We start from the raw sequence: 26752 nt of genomic DNA on the forward strand, positions 1-26752 counted from the left end.
CTAAACCTCATAAATATTTCTGAAAAATGGTTGACTTAAAATAGTAGGGCATTCAAACATTAGGATAGCTGGTGTTTTCAAAACTTTTGGGCGCTGAGAAGAATGCTTAAACGAGGCTGTGAGTTTGATCCTAACACCAGATGGCACCACAGCACTGTCTGATAAAACTCTGGTATCCTCTAGCTCCACTGGCCCTTGGAAGCACTGCATCACTGGCTGAAGTACTAAACCATCAATTCTGCACAACCATACTGAGTATTGCTGGGAGTAATCCTGCCCCAAGCCCCCGCCCACCTTAAACACTGCTTGGGAGTACTCCATAAAATTGTGGAAATTATCAAACTGAGGAGTAATTAAAAAAAATGTTAAAAGTGTGGGACTGGTATATTAGTATAGTATATAGGGTATTTCCTTGTATGCAGCTGGCCTGGGTTTGGTCCCTGGCACTTCACTGACCCATGAGCATTGACTGGAATAAGCTCTGAGCACTGCTGGGTGTGCCTACCCCTGCCTCCCCACCAAAATTGTTGAAAATAATGTGACACACTATAGTTGATAATTTAAATTTGTAGTTGCTAAAAAATATCTCCCAATATTTAAGTTAAATTTGTATTTTACAAGTATTAATAGCTACATATAACTACCTGACTAAAACGAGACAGAGAGAAAGAGAGAGGGAGGGGAGGGGACAGGGAGAGAGGGAGAGAATGAGAGAGATATCTTACTTTAGAGGCGAGGGGAGTAGAGAGGGAGGGAGGGAAAGAGAGGGAGAGAAGGAGAGAGGGAGAGAGAGAGAGATCTTACTTTAGGCCAGGGTCTGTTTCTCCATATTCATCCAAATAAGGAGCTGGATAGGCACAGCCTCGAGCTTTACCTTCAACCAAAACCACTCTGCATTCTCTGATTCTGAAGGATAATACAAACAACAGGAAATACCATTAAGTACATCTGTGCCACTTATGGGCACTGTATCGGTTTTCTATTATCAGAAAAAAAAAAGACATGGTCAATGTTATGGAATATAACATAAAAACTATAAAAATAGATATATTAAATTACTAAATAAAAGAGAAAGAATACTACTAATTTTATTGAAACTATGAGAAGGACAAATGGATTTAAGGAAATGGGATGAGTAATAATGACTAAATGTATTGAAAAAAAGAAGGAAGCCGTCCTAAATGAACCACAAAACCCTGGAAACTGGTGTCTAGGATTGTTTCTGTTCTGTATTTGGGCCTATGGCCAGCAAAGGCAAGGGAATGTAACAGAAAGAACAGAACCTCAACTTCTAATCTGATCCTTGGCCAAGATGAAACTCAAGTACAAAATTCAAGTCTTTTCTGGTCAGAGCTTCCCAACAGTGCAGACTAGATAGAACCATTAACATTTAGAAGACATTTATAGAAGACAAATGGAGGCATTAAAGAAGTGCGTTTAGTCCAAAGAGATAGGACAGCAGGTAGGGTGCTTGCCTTCCATGTTGGCCAACCTGGTTTGATTCCTGGCACCACATATGGTCCCCTAAGATCACCAGGGATGATCCCTGAGCAGACAGCCAATAGTAAGCCCTGAGTACTGCTAGGTATGGCCTCTTGTTACACATATGTAACGAAAGAAAATACTAGTGAGAAAAATTATAAAATAAACATTGATGGTCAGGGAGTTAGGGTGTATGCCTGGGTCCAACCTCTGGCACCATCAGATGTGGTCCTGGAGTCATCACACACCTCCAGGATAGCCATGATGGACCCACATCTCAGGGCCGAGCAGCACCACATCCTTGAGCCCTCTTACAGAGCAGCCAGCCCAGCTGGCTAACACTGGGAATAGCCGTTGGCCCTCGGAGTACTCCCTAAACAGTGCCCCCCCCCGAAAAAAAAAAACAAACTGAAATTGTGGGTTTATTCACTGTAGATGCTCTAATAAAAAAAAAAGGTGTATGGCTTGATTTATGTTTTTGGGCTACACTGGTGGTGCTCAGGGCTTACTCCTGGCCCTGTGCTCAGTCACTCCTGGCAGGACAACAGCGGTGCCAGGTATCAAATCCAGGTCAACTACATGAAAGGCCAGTGTCTTCCTTCTGCACTCTCTCTCTAGCTTTAGAGAGCTTCCTAAACCCCTTTTATTCAAGAAAATTTTATGTGGCTCTGAGGGGTATATAGGTATATAAAAAGGTCTGGGTGTATATAAATATATAAAACAGGTATATAAATCAAACATTTACTAATAATAAATCATAAAAACCTTTATTTCAAAACAAATTAAAACTTAAAATTTTTTTTCTTTTTGGGTCATACCTGGCAAAGCACAGAGATTACTCCTGACTCATGCACTCAGGAATTACTCCTGGCAGTGCTCGGGGGACAATATGGAATGCTGGGAATAGAACCCGGGTCGGCCTTGTGCAAGGCAAATGCCCTACCCGCTATGCTATCGCTCCAGCCCCACAAATTAAAAAAATTTTCCACAACCCCCACATTCAATCATATGACCGCCATTTGAGGTCAAAACCAACAGTTTAAGAAGCTAGGCTTATCAGCCATGACTACATAGTGATTACATTATAGTAACTATACATTACAGTGATTACACTATAGTGATTACAAAAAGGAGAACAGAATGAAAAAGCAAACACATCCATATTGAATTCTCTTTCTTAGGCAACTTGTATTTCTCTTTTATAAATATAAGGGACTACTTATATTTTAAGCCTTTTGCAGAGAGACCAGGAGAAATAGAGGTTGGCTAACAGAGGGAATAAAGAAAATATTCAAAGGACAACTTTAAGAAAAATTTACATCTACTTTTAAGATATGTTCCAGAACTCTAAGCTCTTTCACTATACCTCAGGAATGTATAATACTAAAGTAATTAATACAAAGTCTATCATGTTTATGAGAATTTATTACAGGCACAAAAGGAGAAATAGTCCAATATATTTAAAGTTTTCCACAAATAGAGAACAGAATCTTAAAACATTTTTTTACTACTTCTTCTGCAGTATCTTCCCAAATGCAACCCCATGTAAATAGTAATTCTGATAAAGCATTAATTACTGTCCTGCCACATGACCTTTAGACTGTACTGAAATTCCTAAATTCATTATAGAGCTTCCAGATTACTAACTACTCACTTTAGAAAAATACACACTCCAGCTCCACAGTGAAGTGCATGAAAAATGCAGGCTCCAACCTCTTCCCCATTCACAACTTCTTGGCAGCAAATGTTCTGAGAACATAGGATGGTTCCACAGAAAAGACAGAGGACAGGGTGCTTTCGCTCATCATCTGCAGACCGTGGGCACCTAATTGGGAAGAAACATTAGTTTGACGCAGAAGTCAAAAAAGCATGATATGACCAGTTAGTAAGAAAAAATTTTCATTACTGACTTTTGTGCAATGAAACTGTTAATATTTTCCCATAAAATTAAAAATTTTATCTATAGTAATACAAAAAAAAAAAGGCCCTCCCGTTGATCATCGATTTGCTCAAGCGGGCCCAGTAACGTCTCCACTGGAGACTTTGTTGTTACTGTGTCTGGCATATCGAATACTCTCGGTAGCTTGCCGGGCTCTCCGAGAGGGGCGGAGGAATCGAACTCGGGTCGGCCATGTTGGCTGCGTGCAAGGCAAACGCCCAGGCTGGAGCGATAGCACAGCGGGTAGGACGTTCGCCTTACAAGCGGCCAACATGGCCGACCCGAATTCGATTCCTCCGCCCCTCTTGGAGAGCCCGGCAAGCTACCAAGAGTATTCGATATAGTAATACAATTGATTGTTAAATATACTATCCTTTTAATTCTATACCTCAGGACTATATAATACTAATCAAATTCTCTCTGCAAATATGTCAATTAAAAATGCCTTGAGATTAATTTATAGAATAGTCTTCATCTGATATAACCAAGTTACAGTTGTCTTTCCTACAATAGTCCCTCAATGTTGAAAATATAATCTTCTAGGTGATATTACTATAATTTTGCACTGAGGTTCCAAACATAGTTTCTCCCCATTTAAAAAAAAAATCGAAATCTAAACTATTGAAATGAGAGGCGAGTCTTCAAGTTGATGCACCTTCCTATCTGCACCTTCCATAGCTAGTCTTAAAAAGAAACAAGCGTAGAATAAATTTGTTTAGACTGAGTAATACTTTGAGATCTTATATATTTCAAATTGCGGCCTGTTATATGAGCTTTTCTGTCTGTTTTGTTTTTTGACACACCTGGCAGTGTTTAGGGGTTACTCCTGACTCTGCACTCAGAAATCATTCCTAGTGGGCGTGGGGGACCACATGGGATGTCGGAGATCAAACCCAGGTCAGCTACATGCAAAGCAAGAGCCCCACCCATTGGATAATCTCTCCGGCCCTCCAAGGTGCCCTACCCCTCATCACACCTCACCCCCTGCCTCTATGGCAGACAATTTCTTTCTCACTCTCTCTCTACTTTTGGGCAGTAGGGTTTGCAATACAGATACTGGGAGGCCATCATGTTTGGTCCTTTATCTACTTTGAGCATACATCTCCCATCCCGAGCAATCCCTCCAACCATCATTGACTTATTGATCCCTTCTCTATCCCAGCAGCCTTCTCTTGCCAGCTCATGAAGCAAGTTTCCAACTGTGAAGCAATCCTCCTAACCTTGTCTCTACTGTCCTGGGGTGTTAGTCTCATATTATATTTTAATGATTATCCTTTAAAAAGGGCTGGAGTGATAGCACAGTGAGTAGGGAGGGCATCTGCCTTGCACGTGGCCGACCCAGGTTCAATTCCTCCGTCCCTCTTGGAGAGCCCAGCAAGTTACAGAGAGTATCCCGCCTGCACAGCGTATTTAATATGCCAAAAACAGTAACAACAAGGCTCACAATGGAGATGTTACTGGTGCCTGCTCGAGCAAATCGATGGACAATGGGAGGACAGTGCTACAGTGCTATCCTTTAAAAAAAAGGTTGGGGGGACTTTGCATGTTCCATTCATCTCTGCTGTAAAAGCGACATAATGCAAAACATCAATTAATTTGGGCTGAAAAAAGAAATGCAACCACAGGAGAAAGTCAATCTAGTAAGACCTGCAATGGAATTAGAATAAACTATCAATTTCCAAGCAAGTTTTTAATTATTAAATAGGGTATATTTAATATACCCTTTAAGTATAAAGGATCTCAATGAGGTGACAAACATTTTTAAAGAAATGAGAAATACTAGTTGTTTAACAATGTGAATACACATAATAGCAAACTTTATCATGGTCAATTGTTTGTTATGTGATTTTCACTTTAAAACAACTTCATAATCACTATCAACAGTGTGCACAGTGGTCTCTTTTTTAAAAAGTTTTCCAGCTGTAGGGCCTTGAACAACAGTACAGCAAGTAGGGTGTTTGCCTTGCACATGGCTGACCCAGGTTTGATTCCCAGTCTCCCATATGGTCCCCCGAGCACCACTAGCAATAATTTCTGAGTGCAAAGCCAGCAGTAACCCCTATGCATCGCTGGGTGTGACCCAAAAGCCAAAAAAAAAAAAGTTTGCAAGCAAGCTGTTAGCTCAAAAAATTTTTTAAATATAATTTTTTTCTTACCTGAAATGAGATGCTTGATTTAAAAGGCAGCTATAGTCATCAGGAAGTTCTATCAAAGTATTTCTTTTCCTAGGGTATCTAGAAATATAATTAAAAGGCAATTTTATTTTTGAGCAAATAAGTTTAAATCAGAAACTAAGTAATATAGAAATGACTGTCATAAAAATAAAAAAGAGATTCATACATGCAATTCACGGAAATTCCTACTGTTGATTAGATAAAATCCAAACTTCTACGCCAGAACGATATTTATTCTAAATATTGTGCTTGTTTTGGGGCCATATTCTAACGTGCTCAGAAATGATGAATCCCTGGCAGTGCCTTAGGAGAACATAGGTGGAGCTGGAAATTTGCACAAGGGTTGTGGCTACAACATCTGCATACCTTAATTCCTGTAAATATTCTGAATATCAGAACAACAAAAAGCCAGTGCTAGTGTGGAAGTCGGAAAAAAGTTTGCTGATGGAAATGTCACCGGGTTCAACCCTAAGGACACTTCTCAAAAAACTAAGAATGGGGGGCCGGAGCGACAGCACAGCAGGTAGGGTGTTTGCCTTGCATGCAGCCGACCCGGGTTCGATTCCCAGCATCCCATATGGTCCCCTGAGCACCTCCAGAAGTAATTCCCGAGTGCAAAAGCCAGGAGTAACCCCTGTGCATTGCCAGGTGTGACCCAAAAAAAGCAAAAAAAAAAAAAAAAAAAAAAAAAAAAAAACCAAACAAACAAAAAACTAAAAATTAATCTTCCATATGTCCCAGCAACTCCTTCCTTCCTTCCTTCCTTCCTTCCTTCCTTCCTTCCTTCCTTCCTTCCTTCTTTCGCATTTTTATTGAATCACTGATAGACAAAGCTGTTCATGATTGGATTTCAGTCATACAGTATTCCAACACTCATTCTTCCACTAGCATACATTTCCCAGCACCAGTGTCCCCAGGTTCCCTCCCATCACTCACAGCCCCCCAGCCCCTGCCTGCCTCTATGGCAGGTGCTTTTCTTTTCTCTCTTCTCCACGTCCCCCCTCCTCTCTCTCTTCCTCTCTCTTCTTTCTCTCCTCTCTCTCTCTTTTTCCCAGCAATTTCACTTCTGAGCATCTACCCCAGGGGACTCCACCCCCCCCCAAAAAAACATTGTTCAGAAAAGACATTTACACTCCTATTTATAATAGCCAAAATCTAGAAACAACCCAAGTACCCAAGAACAGGTGATTGGGATAAAGAAACTATGCTATTTATACACAATGGAACACTACTCAGCTATAAGATAAAATCATGCAATTTGTTGCTATAAGGATGGAACTGGAAGGTATCATGTTGAGTGAAATCAGCCAGAAGGAGAGGGAGAGATACAGAATGATGTCTCTCATATGTGGGATATATTAAGAAGCAGAGTGATGAAATTAAATGCCTGAAGCAACAGAACTGATAAACTAATCTTCAGACCTAAGTTTATCATGATGCTGAAAGGGCAGCGGGACTGCACAGAACACGTTGGGAGCGGGAACCTGAGACAATGTAGAAGAAATAGATAGTCTAGTGGGGGAACAGTGTGAGGTATTACAATATTGTATGCACAAACCCTGTCATTGATGGTATTCTAAATCATGGAAACTAAAACTAAAAAGTAAAAAAACAAAAGAATCTTTCATCAGCTGGCTTCCTTTCCAAAATCAATTTACTTTAATTCCTAGGACTAAATTATTCTAGCCAGAAGTCTACACTATCTAGGAAGGGGACATAAAGCAGTGGTTTTGTAAGGACATTGCCTTTCAAATCAGATGAACTTGGTTAGTAAGATCCTAAATTCTTACACTTGATAAATCAATAAACCTTTAATTTCCTGGTCTATAAACTGAGGATGAATTTTTTATTATCTTCTCAATCATATGGCACAAAATGTTCTTGGAGTGATAAAAACAAACTGATTTAAAAAATGTTAAATATTATGAAAAAAAGTATGAAGAAATTTTACAGAAATGTTAAGAACTGTTAAGAAATGTTAAGGACTGTTAAGAAATGCATCAAGGTGAAACTTAATACACATTTGATATAAATCTTACTTGTATGCTTTGGATAAAATCACCTGAACAATATGAAATTCTTGCCTTAACCTCAAATCTATTTATTTATTTTAAATGTAGGAGTACTGCTATTTATTCAGCCACTGATTAGCTGACTGAATTGGGCATGAACTCCACCTTACCTTTTTTTTCTTCATTTTTTATAATTTTATTTATTGAATCACCATGAGAGCAGTTATAAAGCTTTCGGGTTTAAGTCTCGGTCATACAATGAAACACCCATACCTTCACCAGTGCCCATCGTCCACCACCAGAAACCCCAGTATGCCCCCATCCCACATCCTCCCCCTACCTGTGGGGCAGATGATTCAGGGTCTCATTGGCGTGGGGAGGAGGCCCCCATCCCATGAGGCCCCACGGCCCCACGTGTCTCATCACTGAGGGCCCAAACCTGACCGTCCAATGGCCTTTGGAGGATGGCAGCCACCGAGCCGCCTAGAGGTAGCAGGTGGAGGAACAGCACCCTTTCCCCTCTGGGGTGGCCCAGCAACAGTAACCTACTGTGGGTCCAGACGCCATTTCTGCCAAAAGCCGCTGGGTTTCAAGATTTGCTCCTGAGTCTCTGGGATCATGGCCATTAAGCAGTTTGATCAGGAGCCAGAGAGGCCGTTCGTGGGCGATGACGTGGGGTCTCGTTAGGGTGGAGAGGAAAGGGCCGCCTCCACCCCCATCCCATGAGGCCCCACGTGTCTCGTCATTTCGGGCCCAAACCTGACTGTCCAGTGGCCTCTAGAGGATGGCGGCCACTGGGCCACCAGGGGGAACAGGCCAAGGCATGAAACCTATTCCCACCTGGGTTGGCCTAGAGTTGGTAACCTACTGCAGGGACCAGACACATATCTGCCAAAAGCTGCTGGGTTTCCAGATTTGTTTCTGAGTATCTGAGATCATGACCATTAAACGGCTTGATCAGGAGCCAGAGAGGCCGTTTGTTGGCGGGAACTCGGGGTCTCGTTCGGATGGGGAGGAAAGGGCCGGCTCCACCCACCTCCCGTGAGGCCCTGTGCGTCTCATCACTGTGGGCCCAAACCTGACTGTCCAATGGACTCTGGCAGATGGTGGCCACCGAGCCGCCAAGGGGGAGCAGGCAGAGGGATAGCACCCTTTCCCCCATGGGGTGCTCCGGCGACAGTAACCTACTCAGGGACCAGATGCATTTCTGCCAAAAGCCGTTGGGTTTCAAGATTTGTTTCTGAGTCTCTGGGATCATGGCCAATAAGCAGTTCAATCAGGAACCAGAGAGGCCATGCCTCCAATTATGTAGCTGAGCTGGAGCTGGTTTGTGGGTGTGTCTCCCACTTACCTAACTTTTGGCTGTTTACTTTCTTCTTTTTTTTTTTTTGGCTTTTTGGGTCACACCCAGTGATGCTCAGGGGTTACTCCTGGCTTTGCACTCAGAAATAACTCCTGGCGGTGCTCGGGGGACCATATGGGATTCTGGGAATCGAACCCGGATCAGCCACGTGCAAGGCAAACACCCGATACAGCTGTGCTGTTTTTCCAGCCCCGGGCATTTACTTTCTTGGTAAACTTTGCCCCAAGTTTTTGGGGTCTGGCCAAAGGCACAGCAGCAATTTGGGGTATCTGGAAGTCTGAAGGCGCCATCTGGCTGCTGATGCACTCGCCTCACAGGTACAGATTAACCTGCTGGCGGCACCATACCCCCTCAAATCAATTTAAATGAAAACATTTGACTGATTGATTTGATTGAATGATTTGAGGATTGGGCGAGTTGGACCACACATGGCAGTACAGAGGCTACTCTTGGTTTGTGCTCAGCAGTATCCCCAGCAGTGCGCAAAGGACCACTTCTGGAGCTGGGGATTAGGACCAGGGTTGTAGCTGACATGGCTGTGTGCAAGGCAGGAGCCCTACCTCCTGTGCTATCTTCCTGGCCTTCAATCTAAATTTTACAATTCCTTCTATATCCAGATAAAATCTTCTAACGGAAAATGTAGCTCAGTGGTCAAAATGCATATCTTGCATGTATGAGTGAGGCCCTGGGTTCTGATCCCTAAGCTAAAGAAACAAAAAATAAAATAAAAAATCTATCTTCTACGACTGACATCATTAAAAATCTTTAACTCTTGGGTCCTGAGTGATTTATAGTGGGTAAGGGACTTGCCTTGAAGTGGTTGACAGGGTTTGATCCCTGGCATCCCCTAAGTCCACCAGGAGAGATTCCTGAGTGCAGAGCCAGGAGTAACCCCTGGCTCAGTTTGTTGAATCAATGTTTGCTGGGTATGGAGTAAAACAAAACAAAACAAAACAAAACAAAAACTCAAAAATAAATTTAAAAAAATCTTTGACTCTTTGGGCCTGAGTACAATGGGTAGGGCCTTACACATGGCCAACCCAGTTTCAATCCTGATACTGCTTACATAGTCCCAGTCCCATGAGTGCTGCCAGTAGTGATCCCTACGCACAGAGGCAAGGGTGAGTCCTAACCACTGTCAGGTGTGGCTCCAAAACAGAAACAGTCTTTGGCCCTTTAAATTTCTATACCAGTAACAGTAACAGTATATTTCACATATTATTACACATCTTTTATCTTAACTCTATATACACAATTAAATTTATAAATTACCCAAGAACAAAAGATATATCAAGCAATGTATGTACTGGTCTCTTTTAGTTTTCCCATAGTAATGTAATACCATACCAGGCAATTAAAAGATTTATAAAAGGCACTGCAGCACTGTCCTCCCGTTGTTCATCGATTTTACTCGAGTAGGCACCAGTAACGTCTCACAACAAATTGTGAGACCTATTGTTACTGTTTTTGGCATATTGAATACGTCAGGAGGAGCTTGCCAGGCTTTGTCGCGCAGGTGAGAGACTTTAAGTAGCTTGCCGGGCTCTCTGAGAGGGGCAGAGGAATCGAACACGGGTTGGCCATGTCGGCCGCATAAAAGGCAAACGCCTTACCCACTGTGCTATTGCTCCAGTCCACAAAAGATGAAAATAAGGGAAAAATTATTGAAATAAAGGAGAAAATTGGTGGTCTTAAACTTTAACTCTTAGGCATCTTTTTTTCCTAAGTTCTTTTTTCAAAAAATCTATACCTAGTGGTGCTCAGGGGACCATGGAGTACGAGGGTGCTAGGGCTCCAACCCAGGTCACCTGCAAGCACAGCGTATGCTCAGTCTACTGAGCTCCCTTCTAGCCTGGCCTTTCCATACATGGTGATATGAATATACTGTCTGTGGGCACAGAAGCTGGATCCATAATATCTAAATCCCTGAAGCTCAGTAAAGAGGTAGGCATGTGTACATTTACAGTTAAAGTGAAAGAGGTCACGGGGTAAGAAAAGGAGGAGGCAAAAGTACACTGCCTCACGACATTTGCTTTATCCCTAGAAATTGTCCTGGTGTTAAAATGGAAGGAATCTGGAGGTTAGTATTTACTTCCCAGTTATTATTTATTATTGATTTTAGGAAATGGTACCAGAGGGCAATCCTATTGTTTGATGACACAATTCAATAGGAACAAAAATCAGACCATGTATATATAATAAGCCAGACCCTGGAACAGACAGAGAAGATGAACTAGATCACCCTGTTGACCTAGGGTGCTGGCACATACATAGTCCACACACTTGCGGACACACACAGCTGAGTGGATAGATTAGTACAGGCTTCAGTGAGGATGAGCCATTTAAATTGGTCCTTAAGTAAGAGGTAGATTTTGATAGTTGTAACTTAACAAGAATAGAGCTGAAGAATGTTTAGTTATACAGTTCTAAAAAATAAAGATAAGGGAAGATAAAGGACGGAATAGTTTTATTTATAGTTCACCTTTATTCTCAAAAAGAAGAGGAATTTATGAATTATGGTTACTATGTTCTTATTTTAACCACTTTCAAAATGCATACACTTTCTTTATCTTAATAGGTATGCACTCCCTTAGGAAGGAAGAGTAGCTGGTGACTCCAAGCATTTTGAATTACAGCTCGAGGGGAAAAAAAGAATAATCTCATTTCTGGCATGGAATTAAGAAGAATGTGGGAAATAATGCACTAAGGAAGACTGAAAACATTTCCATAAATAAATCATTTCTGGAAACACAATCTGTACATCAGGGAAAAGTAAAACCAACCTGACTATGGTGCTTTTTTGCTTCAAACAGTTCAGTAATGCGGGATCTGCACACCATCTATAAGGGAAGTCAAGAGAAAAGTAAACGAGCCATTAGAATTTTAGTACAATATTCAGCAAAAGATAATATGTCCCCCTTTATACTTCTTTTACTATTAAATTTCATTAATTTTTGTTTTTGTGCTGCACCCAGCAATGATCAGGGGTCATTCCTGATACTGCACTCCAGGAATTACTCCCAGCAATGCTTGGGGGACCATATGAGATGCCAGGGACCAAACCCCGGGTTGGCTGCGTGTAAAGTGAATGTCCTACCCACTGAACTATCTGTCAAACTTAGTTTGCTCATTTTCTCACAATTTTCCTTTTCTTTTCTCCTGTCTCCACAATCCTATCACTCCAGGGTTTATCAATCTAGGTCTTACAAGAAAGAGAGAAACCATTTTGAATATTTCAACAAGAGAGAATTTAGCAATAAAAAGAATTTTAAATTAAAACAAATAATAATAATTTAAAAAAGAGAGAATTTACTACCATAAATTGGTAGTAAAGGTAGATGGAAGGGCTTAGAAGAAAACCAGACACAAAAAGGCAAGATGGGCTCAGTAGCAAATAGCTCTCTCTTGCAAGCAAGAGTCTGGGAGGCTGATCCCCAGAGTGGCCCCGCATTAAGGGTCATTTTGGTGGTACTGTCACTGTGAATTTTGGTGAAATCTCATGAAAAGTGTGAGATCCGTGGCACAACACAATTAAGTGTGCAAACCCTGGAATCCTTCCACATCACAACAGTGACAGACACAATAACTAATAAGGAAGAAAAGGGAAGAACATTATCAAAAAGGCAAGGCAATCCAGATTCAATAGCAACTGGAAGCTATAATCTCATTTCTGAAGTGGAGGAATAAAAGAAAATAGTGGTTTTTTTGGAGTTCATGGACTAGGGCCACTGATAAGATACTAGAACCACAGTAGGTCTATCTAGTGGGAACTGTAGCCAGAAAAAAAGCAGTAGCCACTGCCAAAGATGCTCTACAAGGGAGGTACTTAAACACTCAAGTTTTGCTCTTCTTCCAATATTCTGTTAGTGACTTCCACTGGTTGAACACAGGAAAAAGCCAACTGACAAGGGAGACTGGGAAATACAGCTAACGGGTAGTCCCCCACATTACAGAACAGAAGAAGAGAGGCTCTGAGGTAAGCAGGGTCAAAAATTATTCAAAGAACAAGGACTTAACATCTCACATTTATGTTTGAATTTTTAAGAGTTGACCAATCTAGAATAGTTAAGTCATAGATATATGAACTTTAAACTATAAAAGTTGGGGGCCAGAGCAATAGCACAGTGGGGAGGGTGGTTGCCTTGCATTCGGCAAACCTGGGTTCGATCCCTGGCATCCCATATGGTCCCCCAAGCACCAACAGGAGTGATTCCTGAGCACAGAGCCAGGAGTAATCCCTGACCATTGCTGTGTGTATCAACACAGAGTTGGATACTGACTTTTTAAAAAAATTTATTTTTTTTCAAGGAAGGCGAGATAGCACATTGGGTAAGGTCCTTGCCTTGTACGCCTCTGACCAAGGTTCAATCTCTGGCACCACATATGGTCTCCTTAACCCCACCAGGAGTGATCTCTGACAGAGCCAGAAATAAGCCCTGAGTATCACCAGATGTGGACCAAAAACAAACCAAAAAAGAGAAAAAAAAATTTAATTAATTTTTTGTTACACTGGGGAACAGAGCACTGTGTTCAACACAACAAAAATGAGAAAAACCAGGAAAGAACCTAGCAGAAAATAATATAGAGAAAGGTGGCAGGGTACTGGAAAACATTCATGTATATCCTGACACAGGCTTGGGGGCCGGGGGGGGGGGGGGGGGAAGTACCCAAAGAAAAAAAGAGAAGGAAAACTGAAATAAAAATGATGGGACTGGTTGAGCAAAGAGAAAAAGGGGCCTGAGGTTAGGACTGTGGAGTCATCATAGGGTCAGGAAGTAAATGGGTCGAAAGAAAATTTTCTGGAAGACACACTTCTCTGTGAATTACTTTCCGATATATATAAGTAACTTAGATCCAGCAAATCACTTGTTTTTTCTCCTCAGTCATTCTCTCAGGCAGTATGCTATTATGTAAGTTGTGCTGCTGTTTTCCATATAGTCCCAAGAGTGAGTTCTTTTGAAACTGTGACCATCTGGCTGTTAACCACATCATATCCCCCACCCTTTGATTTGAAACCAGGAAGAGACAGGCAGCCTTGGGGCTGTACGATGAATGGAACTCAGGGCGAAGCAAGCAGAAGTCGCAGCTGCCCAGTGACTACTCGTCTTGTTTCCAACTCCTCAGGTGTGAATCAGGAATATCCTGTATTTTGTTATTGCTTATAATCGATGATAGTCAGTCTAAAAGCTTAGTATAAAATTTTAACTTAAGCCCTACTAACTGTTCAGTGATTCAAGATTTTTGCCTATGGTACCTATGGAGAAGAGGTCTAACAGTATCCCAATATTCCTGAAAAAGCAGGAACAAATTTGTGGGTAAAGATAGATAGCTGCATAGTGCACTGTATTCTCCTTCTGCAGAACCTGCAAGAAAATAAATACATAAAATAAGCATACTGTTCTTACTTGGACAGCCTGTTAATGGTTTCTTCATCGTTTATCCCCATTTTTATACTCAAAGAGAATATATTTTGTACTAAAAACTGTGTATAGCAAGTAAGTCACAGTGACTTAAATATGCTTTTGTTGAGTCATTCCTCTCAAGAGATGTCTCCAATGCCAAATCACCACGATATAAAATACAAAGTCCTCATCAGGATATAAAAGGCTGACGTACATGATCTTCCCCAGCTCTCCAAGTCCAGGGACAATTGGTTGCTGGGGGACTGAATCTGGATTAGTGCATCAAGGCAAGCACCTAACCCACTAAACTACCTCTCCTCTTTGTCAGCTATAAGTAGGGTTATCCTAACCTTTACTAGGGTATCATTTGCCCATATGATTATTTTTCAACCTTTTAATATAAGTCTGTGTCCAAATGTGTCTAAGTAGATGAAGATTGAGTTTTGTTTTCTGATCCATCTGGCTCTTTTTGCAGGGGAGGGAAGGTGTTATTGAGCCTTCTCACTCCTGGTGGTGCTTAAGGGACCATAAGGAGTACCAGAAATTGAACCTGAGTCAGCCATGTATGTGCAAGGCAAGCACCCTACCCTCTGTACTATCACTCCAGCCTCATCATTCAAAACTCACCTTGTGATTGGTGAGTTCAGGCCTTGGACACTAAGCCAAATTACTGAAATAAAGGAATTTATTACCATTCTTCTATATGAACTCTGTTGTTTGTGACATTTACCTTGTTTAAAGTGCCTTATTTTATTTTCTTCCCCTGTATTTTATTCTTGAAGTTAAATAAAATATTTAAAGGAATTCACTTAGAGAACTGGATACAGAGAGAGAGAGAGAAAGGAGAGAGAGAGAGAGAGAAAGGAGAGAGAGAGAGTGCAAAAGAGAGAATGAACATGGAACATGGGCTTCTTTAGAGTAGAAGAAACCTCTTATCCTGTACGTTGACATCTGCCTGTGAGGCAGTGAACAGGTTCTATTTTCCTCTTATTTTTGTGATTTAATTATATTTTCCTTTAAATTACCATAAAGTTTACCTTTTGAGTTTTGAGCTTATATTCCCTATTAAGTTTCAAAGCAACTAAGCCTCATTATAAGGCCTCATTATTATTATTCTCCTTCCCCTTTCCCACATTTTAATTTTTAGTATTTTGTTATTTCCAAATAGAAATTTTCTTTTATAGAAGACCATCTAGTACTGTTCAGAGCTGGTTTAATATAAATGAATTTAACTGGTTGTATTAAAATTTTATATAATTTGAATTTTAATGAAAACCTAGCTGAATATTCTTATTAGGATGCCTATTTCATTCAACATACTGGTTGTATCACACCATTCTGTCTGGCCTATAAGGTTTCATTTGATACATCTACTATAATCTTAGGGGGTTCCCTAATATGTACGTTCTTGCTTTGCTCTTGCTGCTTTCAGAATTCTATTTCTGTCTTGCCATTTCAAATACAATGTATCTTATGTATCTTGGTATTCTTCAATTTGGGTTGGCTGATTTATTTATTTTTGAACTTTTTTGAATTTCCTAGATTTGGGTCTATAACACTATCTCCAGATTGGCAAGTTCTGTTACAATTCTTCCACCATTAATTCTTCTCCTTTGTCTCTTTCCTCTCATTTAGAACCTCTATAATGTGGACATTATTCTTCTTGAAGCAGTCTCATAAATCTCTTATATTTTCATTTTTCTCAATTCTTTTTTCCTTCTTTTGTTCTTTGATGGTTTCATCTACCTAATCTTCAAACACACTGACTCTTTCCTCAGTTTCTATTATTCTACTGCTAGCCTCCCTATTGTGTTTTTTAGTTCACTAACTTTTGACTGAACTTTTCTCATACTCCTCACACTCTCTCTTTCCTTATTGAAAGTCTCATAGGGTTCATTAATTCATTGCACTTGAAGTCTTCATCAGAGATGTTAGAAAATTATGCTTAGGAGGATGGAGTGATAGTACAGCAGATAGGGTGTTTGCCTTGCACCTGGCCAACTCGGGTGCAATCCCCAGCAGCCCATATGATCCCCTGAGCACTGACAGGAGTAACGCCTGAGTGCAGAACCAGGAATAACCCTTGTATATTGCCAGGTATGACCCAAAAAGCCAAAAGAGAAAAAAAGAAAATTGTGCTTAGGGTTTTTCCCAGTTTTTGTCCATTAATGCAGGGGAATTCCTCTTCATCTTCATTGTGTCTGGTGCACTATCTGGGCTAGAAATGTGGGTCTGGTTTGGTGTAGACCTGGGTGACAATTGTACGAAAACTGTGGCTCTGAGTCTGTGTTGCTCAGGACCACTGGTGGGAATTTGCAGCTTGCTATATCATCTGTAGCCCTAAAGATGTGCAGCCTACTGCTATGGTTTACAGTTGCTGATGCCTGACAGGTATTAAACGTAACAGGCTTTGCCAGCAAATGAGAGCTCAAGGTCAAGAACATCCAATAGTAACAATAATATTAAGCAGAACTACATTTCTAATAGGGTATCTACATTTGATAGCAATTGGCAATCACTGTATTGTCAGAATTAAACCAATCCAGGAAGTTTGGCAAGGTGAGATGTTTGACGTTTGATGCACTAAGCTTGGGTGGGCCTAGTATCAAATCCCACTGTTCAAAATATGGACAAAGAACTGGAGAGTCAGTATGGAGGTACGGTGCTTGCCTTGCATGTAGCTAACCCCAATTCAATTGCTAGCACCACCTAAGGTCCCTGAGCACTACTGGGGGGGGTACCCGAAAACAAAGGGGGGGCGCAATTACTGATGGGTGTAACTAACCCCTATGCCATGCAAAAAAAAAAAAAAGAATTGAATGTGGTCATATTTTGGTCTCTCTGAAAGCATTCAGGCCGTCTGCTATCAGCTCTCTATTTTGATTTAGATTTAAGCAAATAAAGGAGAAAGAAAATGGTTCTGTTAAACTGACCAGGTTCTTTACAGCCAAACTTTCCCTTAAGTGTTTTATAGTTTCATTATACACATAGTCCACATATCCAAAATTCTAACAGCAGAGAATCCAATATGGCTTTCTTCTATCTAGTCAGACAGTTCTCTAAAAGCAACCTATATTTATAACTTCTAATACATTCTATTAGTCATATTCTGTGCATAGGCATTTTTTATAGATTAGGGATAAAAACTTTACATTGAAAGAGTAGGGTTTGCAAATTGATCTAATCTAGGCTTTGGCCTGACCTTTAGCCTACACAAGGCAAGGGCACACAATAATCAAAGAGGTTAGGAAATGAAGCAGTAGTTTTGCCTACTCTTACTTTGTATTCTTGACAATGAAGATGAAAGTCTCTCATTTAGTACTCTGAATTTATTTTTCTACTTACTGGTAAGCAGTTCTTCAGGTGGAGTTACCCCCAATAAATAATGGAAAAACAATGCTGAACAGCGAAGGTAAGGAGTGATGCCATTCTTCAAGGAGACCCACAAATACCAGCCAGGAATACCACATTCAATGCAGCTAAGAGACAGCAATTTCAGAATGAAACAGAATACTAATCAGACTTAGACCCTAGATTTTCAACACACTGTATTTTAAAAAAAACACAGCTAGGAATTTCAATAATTTTTATCCATTTAATTTTTAAACATTAAAATTATTTAATTGGCTCCAGTTCTTTTTTTTTTTAAAGTTCACTCTTCAACATAAAACTTGAAAGACTGATGGATTTGGAGGAGTGGTACAGTGGTTCAGACTGTCTGCAACAAGCAAGCATATGGTTTTGAGTTCAAATCCTTGGTATACCATATGCAACACTCATGATTCTGTACATACACAGACTGTCTCTCTCTCTCTAATTGTTAAAATCTGTTTTTTCTTTAGGTTGATCATTATAATAAAATATGGAGCATAAACATCCACCACAATTTAACTTATGTTAAGAGAAATTGATACTGTCATGATTTCTATATTAAAACTAGCTGGTGACTCACAGGATAGTAAAACTAATCCATATGATATATAACGTTAGAACACAAAAAGTGAACTGTAAACTATAAACCTTGGTACAACACTGATGTACCTATTGTACTAAATATACCACACTAAGAAAAGAAGTTAGGAGGAAAAATCAGTGTGGGGTAGTAAATGGGAACTTTTATAACTGCTGCTCAACTTTTTGTTTTATAAATTATAAAACAGATCTAAGAAATGATCTATTAACTTAAAAATATAAAGGTAAAGGTAAAGGTAAAGGCCCTCCCGTTGATCGTCGATTTGCTCGAGCGGGCCCAGTAACGTCTCCATTGGAGACTTTGTTGTTACTGTGTTTGGCATATCGAATACTCTCGGTAGCTTGCCGGGCTCTCCGAGAGGGGCGGAGGAATCGAACTCGGGTCGGCCATGTTGGCCGCTTGTAAGGCAAATGCCCTACCACTGTGCTATTGCTCCAGCCCATACAAACATATAATCAGTACCTAATCTAAAGAAAAAACTGATGAAGATGAAAACAAGGAGGGAAATTGGCAGCAGGTGAGGCTCAGCCAAGTACTGCTAGTGCACTTTGTTTGTTTTTGTTTTGAGGCTACATCCAGCAGTACTCAGGACTTCTGGCTCTGCTTTCAGGGATCACTCTTGTTTATCTCCAGGGGACTATATAGGGTACCATGGATAAACCCAAGTTGGCAGCATGCAGGGCAAGCACAATATTTGCTGTATTACTTCTCCACCCCTTCAAGTGTACTTTTAATTTGAACTTTTGTATTGCCAATATATTTCACACATTGCTCATAACAGCAAAAAAAAACAAAAATAAAAACAAAAAACAACCAAAAAACCCATCTAGTTAGTTAAAGTTAAATAGAACAAGGATATTAGTTGTCATGGACTGATTAAAAAGAACAAAGTGTTTTCTACATTTAAATTCTAAATGCTGCACTTGCTAAAAATTTTATTATCCTTTTTCTATGTTTGTTTGTGCAACAGTTTACAAAAATAAAGATGCAGGGTCTAGAGAAGAGAATACAGCAGATAAGGTGCTTGCTTGCCTTTTACACAGTCAACCTGAGTTTGATCCCTGGCACCCAATATGGCCTCCCAAGTCCTACCAGGAGTGATACTTGAACGCAGTGACCACACCACACTGGGTGTGGTCCCCAAAAACAAACAAGAAAAAATAAAGATGCATCAAATGTTTCAGTATCATCAGCAAATAAATGGTAGCTATTATTCCAAATGCCCTTTGTTAATTTTCTAAAAAAGTGGAGTTGAAATGATTCAAAAATTACACTGTTAAACAAATAAACAAAGATGTGGAGTTATTAAAACAATACATAAGTAGATTGAATAGTCTGCTACTCACCCATTTGTATACTGAGAAACTTCTGCCAAGAAAGAAGATGCAGAATGAGCCTCTTCACTCTCTTCTTGAACCTGAGCAAGCGGGACGTCTGAAAAAAAATTCTGAAAGATAAGTCTATGAATTCACTATTCAATTTATAAATTACAGGGCTGGAGCAATAGTACAATGGGTAAGGTGTTTGCCTTGCATGTGGCTGACCCGGGTTTGATTCCCAGCATCCCATATGGTCCCCTGAGCACTGCCAGGAATAATTCCTGAGTGCAAAGCCAGGAGTAACCCTTGTGCATCGGCCAGGTGTGACCCAAAAAGCAAAAAAAAGCACAATTTCTAAATTACACCAATGTCATTTTTTCCCAAGACAATACACATTACTGACTCAACTAAGATAATTTCCCTTGTTCTTAATCTAAATAGCTGAATATTAAAATTGTGTGGTAAGCTGGCCTTTCTGCTTAATAGCAATGCAAAAACACAAATGAATGATCATTCAACAATAGTCCAGAGGACTTAAAAAGAGTAATCACAGGCATAATTAATTTTGATAAAAAATCATGAGCAACTGTAATTTGAAGTAACATGGGAACTTACCTGTGTCTATAGTTAGAAGTATCTGAAGCATGTGTGTCATGGTGATCAAATGGAAAAGATAAAGGTGATTATAAGAGGAACTAATTGATGAAGGCTGCAGATCAGCATTGTTATCCCAATACAAGGACGGGAATGCTAATACAGCACCTACCTATAAAAAAAAAACAGTTATCAGTGAGGGTAACAACAAGGAGCAACACAAACTAATGCCCTACTAAATACAAAGGTACAATTCTACAACAGGACTGTCTTTTTTTTTTAAATAGTCACGGTCACGGTCCTCCCGTTGTTCATCGATTTGCTCGAGCGGGCCCAGTAACATTGTGAGACTTGTTACTGTGTTTGGCATATCGAATACGTCATGGGTAGCTTGCCAGGCTTTGCCGTGTGGGCGAGATACTCTCGGTAGCTTGCTGGGCTCTCCGAGAGGGGTGGAGGAATCAAACTCAGGTCAGCCATGTTGGCCGCTTGTAAGGTGAACGCCCTACCCGCTGTGCTATCGCTCCAGCCCTTTTTTAAAGTAACCATAACATTTTTCCTAATTACTTAAACAATATTTTTTGATATACTGTGCCATAAATGGAGGACAATTTTCATCAACAAATGACATGTATATGGCCCGCAATCAGACCCTGCCAGCCAGATATTTCATGGCCCAACCTTATTTCTTTTCTCTTAGGTGAACTCTTTTGAAGACATGGTATCATCACTGGGATGAAATAGTTCTGTAAAAAACTCACAAAATCGTTGCTATCAATCCATAGGTGTTTTGGGGACAGCCTACATACATCTATGACATGCTCCAAAATAATTATTTCAACATAGTTCACACCGAAATTCACTCTTTATAATATGAGCAAGCTAATAAATGACAAGGGGACCACGGATATAATTAGGCTGTAGAACACATGCTTTGCAAGTACAAGACCCGTAAGTTAACCAGAACTACAGGAAAGAAAGAAAAGAAAGGAAAAGATTGGGAAGGAAGGAGAGTGGAGTGTAATACCTAGATATTATATACCTCTCTGGTTTACACTGTGGTTAAAAACAAACAAACAAATTATATACTCAAGTCTTTTTATTTCTTGGCTGTTCGCAAGGCAAGTGCCATACTGCTCTACTACTTCTCTGACCCATCAGAGTATAACACATTATTAAAAAAATAAAACTTTGCTTATACAGACACCAACTATATGTGATTAAATAAAATCTATTACAAAGTAAAACATAGATAGCTTTAAATTTTTAAAGTAATTTTAATGTGCTAATCAAATTTTTATTATTTGTAAACAGAATGGAGACTAAAGTTTATAATTAGAATTTATAATCTTAAAAGCATTAATTTAAAAAACATGAAACTATAAATGCATGCTTTGAAAAAAATTTATTTTACTTACTAAAACATGAAATAGATCTATTGATAGAAGGCAAGGGGTATCTTCTGATTTTAGGTTAGGAAGAACAACTACAAAAAAAAGCACATTTGCTCAGTAAGATAGTAAGATAGTAATATAGGTAAGCATAATATAAGATATAAATATCTTGAACAAAAATAAAATAAGGTAATAAAATACAAAAACTGATACATCAAACCTTTAAAATATAGGGAACATAATTAAAAATAAATTAATCTTAGAAAAGCCTCCAAGAAATCTTGGATATAATTTAAAGGCTGAAAGATAAGATTTAGAAGGAGGGAAATAAAGTAGGATAACTAAAACAAAGACTATACATTAAATGCCTGTTATGTGAATAACAAGAATAGCTTTAATATAATGATCCCTACTTTCTCCCTCTTATAAATTAACTCATGCATATTATTGTGTGTATGTGTGTATATATATACACACACACATATGTATATATGATGTAGTACATATCTATGTATATATGAGCAAGTTTGAGGTGAGGAGTAGGAAGAGATGCAAGACAATATAGATACAGATATATAGTAATATATCCTAAAAATAAATTCCTATAGTTCATATAAATTGATAAGAAGAAAATGCAAATAACTCAAAAGCTTATTGGTTTTCTTATTTGAAGTCTCTAAATTAGAAGTTGGGGAAAGAGTGACAAGAAAGTGAAATTTGTGTGTGTGTGTGTGTACACATATAGGAATGAGGTACATTTCAATAAAGGTTTTTCATTTTTAAATGAAGGGGAGCAGACTTAATACAAATTTCTAAACAGTAGGGGCTGGAGCATTAGTAGAGCAGGTAACATGTATGCCTTGCATGAAATCGACCCAGGTTGGATCCTGGGAATTCCACATGGACCCCTGAGCACCACCAGGAGTAATTTCTGAGTGCAGAGTCAGGAGTAACCCCTGAATATTACTGGGTTTACCCAAAAAAGGGGGGAAAAAAGAGTATACTTCTGTTTTTGGGAGCAGAGCGACACTCGGCAGTGTTCAGGGTCTACCCCAGCTCTGTGTTCAGGGATCACTCCTGTCTGAGTTTGGAGGACTATATAGGGTGCTGGGGATCAAACTGGAGTTGGCCAAGTGCAAAGCAAGCACTCTACCTGATATAAGAGTGCTTCAACATAAGATTCTATACAAAAGTTATAAAAGTTAGGAACATGAGCTCCAGAATATGACAGAAGTGGGTTCTAGTGTTGGTTGTGGTTATCATAGACAAGAAACATAAGTCTATAGTAAACAGGTTTGTTGTATACAACATTCTTCATATACAAGTATATGTATATACACATATATAATATATATCACTCATTAAGATATGCATTTAAAGCACTTAACCCTAGTTTAGCATAAAGTAATCATCATTAAATACTATTAAAAGTGGTTCTATAAAATTTTTTTTAAAAATTAGAGCAATCATAGGGCTTTGCCATTAACTAGCATTATGTCCTTGACAAGTCACTTGCTGTTTTTCTCACTTCCTCATCATAAATTTTAGCAATATTTTTGCTATGCCAATTAACATATCTATGACACTATATTATCTTATATTCTTCTCAATATTACAAGTCTTTAACTTTCTAGACATTGAGTAGCTTTTAATGCTTTGTCTTAAATTTCATTACACCAGTGGAATACTTTCCTGTCATCAAATTTTTCTTAGAATTGTGAAACTAATTTTTTTGACTTCTGGTATATTTATTTTAAACTTATGCTAAACATCTCAGAAAACTTTCATAATAAAAGGGAAATCATACACAAAGATTTAATGCTCCTAGCCTTTTTGATGCAGGTCATTCTTAAAAATAACCATACTCAATCATAAAAAAAAGATGAAATCTTGCCTTTTGCTAAGAACATGATGAACCCTGGAATGAGTCATAATAGGCAAAGTACGTCAAGAAATAGACAAATATTAAATACCATTGCATGTGGTATTTAAAGAAACAAAACAAGGAAAGAAACAATGTCTAATAAAAACAAATTCATAGACTGTAGAAAAGAGCTACTAAGGAGGGGACGAATGGGAGAAAATAATCCAATGTATGTGTTGTGTTGGAGGAATATTTGCACTTTGATGGTAGGCCTGGTATGAACCTCAAAAGCTTGTAAACATTTACATTCTGTAAACTAATGTAACCTCAATGGAAATAATTTTTAAAAAATTATCTAAGATTATAGGTTTTCCAGGGGCAGATATATGTTTATTAATGTGCTATGTAGATGTTCAAAATTACAGCTGTGTGCTGTGTCCCACTGAAATACATCATTAGAAATGCAATGACAAAAACACAGATATTAATACAGCAATATTTTAAAAAAATATTTGGGGGGGTTCACAATGCACCTGGCTGTGTCAGAGGGCTACTCTCAGTGTATTGTAGAAGGAATCATGCAGCGCTAGAGACTGACTGCTGGGCTCCCACATACAAAGAGGATCTATCTTCCAACACAACATAATAAAGGAGACTCTACCTGACAAGAGACGAATCAAATGTTTCTGTATCAGGACCTGAGAACAGGTAATCCTCTGTGCAATGGCAAACTGCATCAATGCTTTCAAACCATTGTGCTAAATTAGGGAGGGAGTAAAAAGATAAGGGAAAACAATAGAATTAAGTCATCCATTATGAAAATCTTACAATTTTTAAAGAATTAGATAATTTATGCCTCATATTCCTACAAATAAATTGCAGTACTTATACTCCTAAAAGTTTCTAAAAGTTTTATGGCCTCACATAATTTTTTTAAAAATTCTTTTTATTTATTTTTTATTTTTTTTATTTGTTTGCTTTTTTTTGGGTCACACCCGGCGATGCTCAGGAGTTACTCCTGACTCATGCACTCAGGAATTGCTTCTGGCGGTGCTCGGGGGACCATATGGGATGCTGGGAATCGAACCTGTGTCGCCATGTTGGCTGCGTGCAAGGCAAACGCCCTACCCGCTGTGCTATCACTCCAGCCCCTGGCCTCACATAATTTTAAAAATAATTTTTCATAGCTAGGAGGTATTTCTGTAATCAATTCTTTTTTAAAAAATAATTTGACTGTTTTGTCAGTGACCAAAATAAAAAGACAGTCTACAGAATGGGAAAGGATATTCGCCCAATACCCATCTGATAAGGGGTTGATATCAAGGATATACAAAGCACCGGTTGAACTCCACAAGAAAACATCCAACCCCATCAAAAAGTGGGGCAACGAAATGAACAGAAACTTTCTCAAAGAAGAAATCCGAATGGCAAAAAGGCACATGAGAAAATGCTCTACATCACTAATCATCAGGGAGATGCAGATCAAAACCACAATGAGATATTTCACACCACAGAGACTGGCCCATATCCACAAGAACAAAAGCAACTGGTGTTGGCGTGGATGTGGTGAGAAAGGGACCCTCCTTCACTGCTGGGGGGAATGCCGACTAGTTCAGCCCTTTTGGAAAACAGTATGGAAAAAAAAATTAGAAATTGAGCTCCCATTTGACCCAGCAATATCACTCCTGGGAATATATCCCGGAGAGGCAAAAAAGTGCAGTCGAAATGACATATGTACTTCGATGTTCATTGCTGCACTGTTCACAGTAGCCATTCTGTTACTTTATATTCCCCAGATGAGTGCAGTCTTTCTATGTCTGTCCCTCTCTTTCTGACTCATTTCACTTAGCATGATACTTTCCATGTAGAACCACTTGTATGTAAATTTCATGACTTCATCTTTTGTAACAGCTGCATAGTATTCCATTGTGTAGATGTACCAAAGTTTCTTTAACCAGTCATCTGTTCTCAGGCATTCAGGTTTTTTCCAAATTTTGGCTACTGTGAACAGTGTAGCAGAATGGGAGTCAATCACCCAATAATAGTTGAGATAAGTACAGGAGGTCTGCTCCATGGCTTGGAAGCTGGCAGCACATGATGGGGGAAAAGGCCGCACAGATAGAGAAGGGAACACCAAGTAAAGGATATTTGGAGGAATCGCTTGGGATGCCAGATGCATGCTGAAAGTAGACTATAGACCGAACACGATGGCTACTCAATACCTCTATTGTAAACTATAACACCCTAAAGAAAAGAGAGAGCAAAAGGGAATGCCCTGCCAAAGAGGCAGGGTGGGGGGAGTGTTGGGGGGTCGGAGGGCCACTGGGATCACTGGTGATTGAGAATGGGCACTGGTGATTGAGAACGGGCACTGGTGAAGGGATGGGTACTCGATCATTGTATAACTGAAACCCAAGCCCGAGAGTTTGTAAGCCTACAACTGTACCTCATGGCGTATGACTAATAAAAATATACAAAATAAAAAAATTTAGAAAAATATCTGACTGTCTTGATACTGGGCTGGAGCAAAAGCACACTGGTAGGGCATTTGCCTTGCATGCAGCTGACCCGACCAACCTGGGTTCAATTCCTTCGCCCCTCTTGGAGAGTCTGGGAAGCTACTGAGAGTATCTCACGCACAAGGCAAAGCTTGGCAAGCTACCCGTGACGTATTCGATATGCCAAACACAGTAACAATAAGTCTCACAATGGAGATGTTACTGGGGCCGCTAGAGCAAATCGATGAACAACGAGAGGTTAGGGACAGTGACAGTGATACTTTAAAACTAATTTTTGATACCAATGTAAAAATATAGTTTAAAAGTCATAAAGAAAATACAAGGAAGGAAAATTACATCCTATTATTTTTAAACTTACATGTCAAACCCATCTCTATGTAAATCGAGACTAAATAAGTCTAGGGCCAGAGCAATAGTACAGCAGGTAGGACCTTTGCCTTGCATGTGGCCAGACCTGGCTTTGAACCCCAGGATCCCGTATGGTCCCTTGATTACTGCCAGGAGTAATTCCTGAGTGAAGAGCCAGAAGCAACCCCAGTGCATCACAAGGTGTGGTCACCCCAAAAAAGACAAATGAGTCATGTAGCAACATGAAGTATCTGTTTACATAACTGATTCCTGACCTAGAACAATTACATGCTCACTTGATTATATGCAAAAGAGCCTTCAACAAAATCAATTCCACTTAAGGCACAAACTTAGCAACTTCAGAATAAT

The 26752-nt window shown here is 39.5% G+C and overlaps 1 protein-coding gene across 1 annotated transcript in view; it reads right to left on the reverse strand.

Moving 5' to 3' along the window:
* Positions 1-26752, reverse strand: part of UBR1 (ubiquitin protein ligase E3 component n-recognin 1) — a 160881-nt gene that overhangs the window by 2575 nt on the left and 131554 nt on the right. The window contains exons 37-46 of the mRNA XM_056133371.1: positions 24178-24274; positions 21677-21744; positions 20280-20430; positions 19692-19779; positions 17718-17851; positions 14225-14333; positions 11754-11810; positions 5578-5655; positions 3137-3307; positions 805-906 (exon numbers count right to left, since the gene is read on the reverse strand). Coding sequence (XP_055989346.1) covers positions 805-906; positions 3137-3307; positions 5578-5655; positions 11754-11810; positions 14225-14333; positions 17718-17851; positions 19692-19779; positions 20280-20430; positions 21677-21744; positions 24178-24274 — 1055 coding nt within the window. The remainder of the gene's footprint in view (positions 1-804; positions 907-3136; positions 3308-5577; positions 5656-11753; positions 11811-14224; positions 14334-17717; positions 17852-19691; positions 19780-20279; positions 20431-21676; positions 21745-24177; positions 24275-26752) is intronic.

The sequence above is a fragment of the Sorex fumeus genome, unplaced genomic scaffold (assembly GCF_029834395.1).
Source record: "Sorex fumeus unplaced genomic scaffold, SorFum_2.1 ptg000098l, whole genome shotgun sequence".
NCBI lineage: Eukaryota > Metazoa > Chordata > Mammalia > Eulipotyphla > Soricidae > Sorex > Sorex fumeus.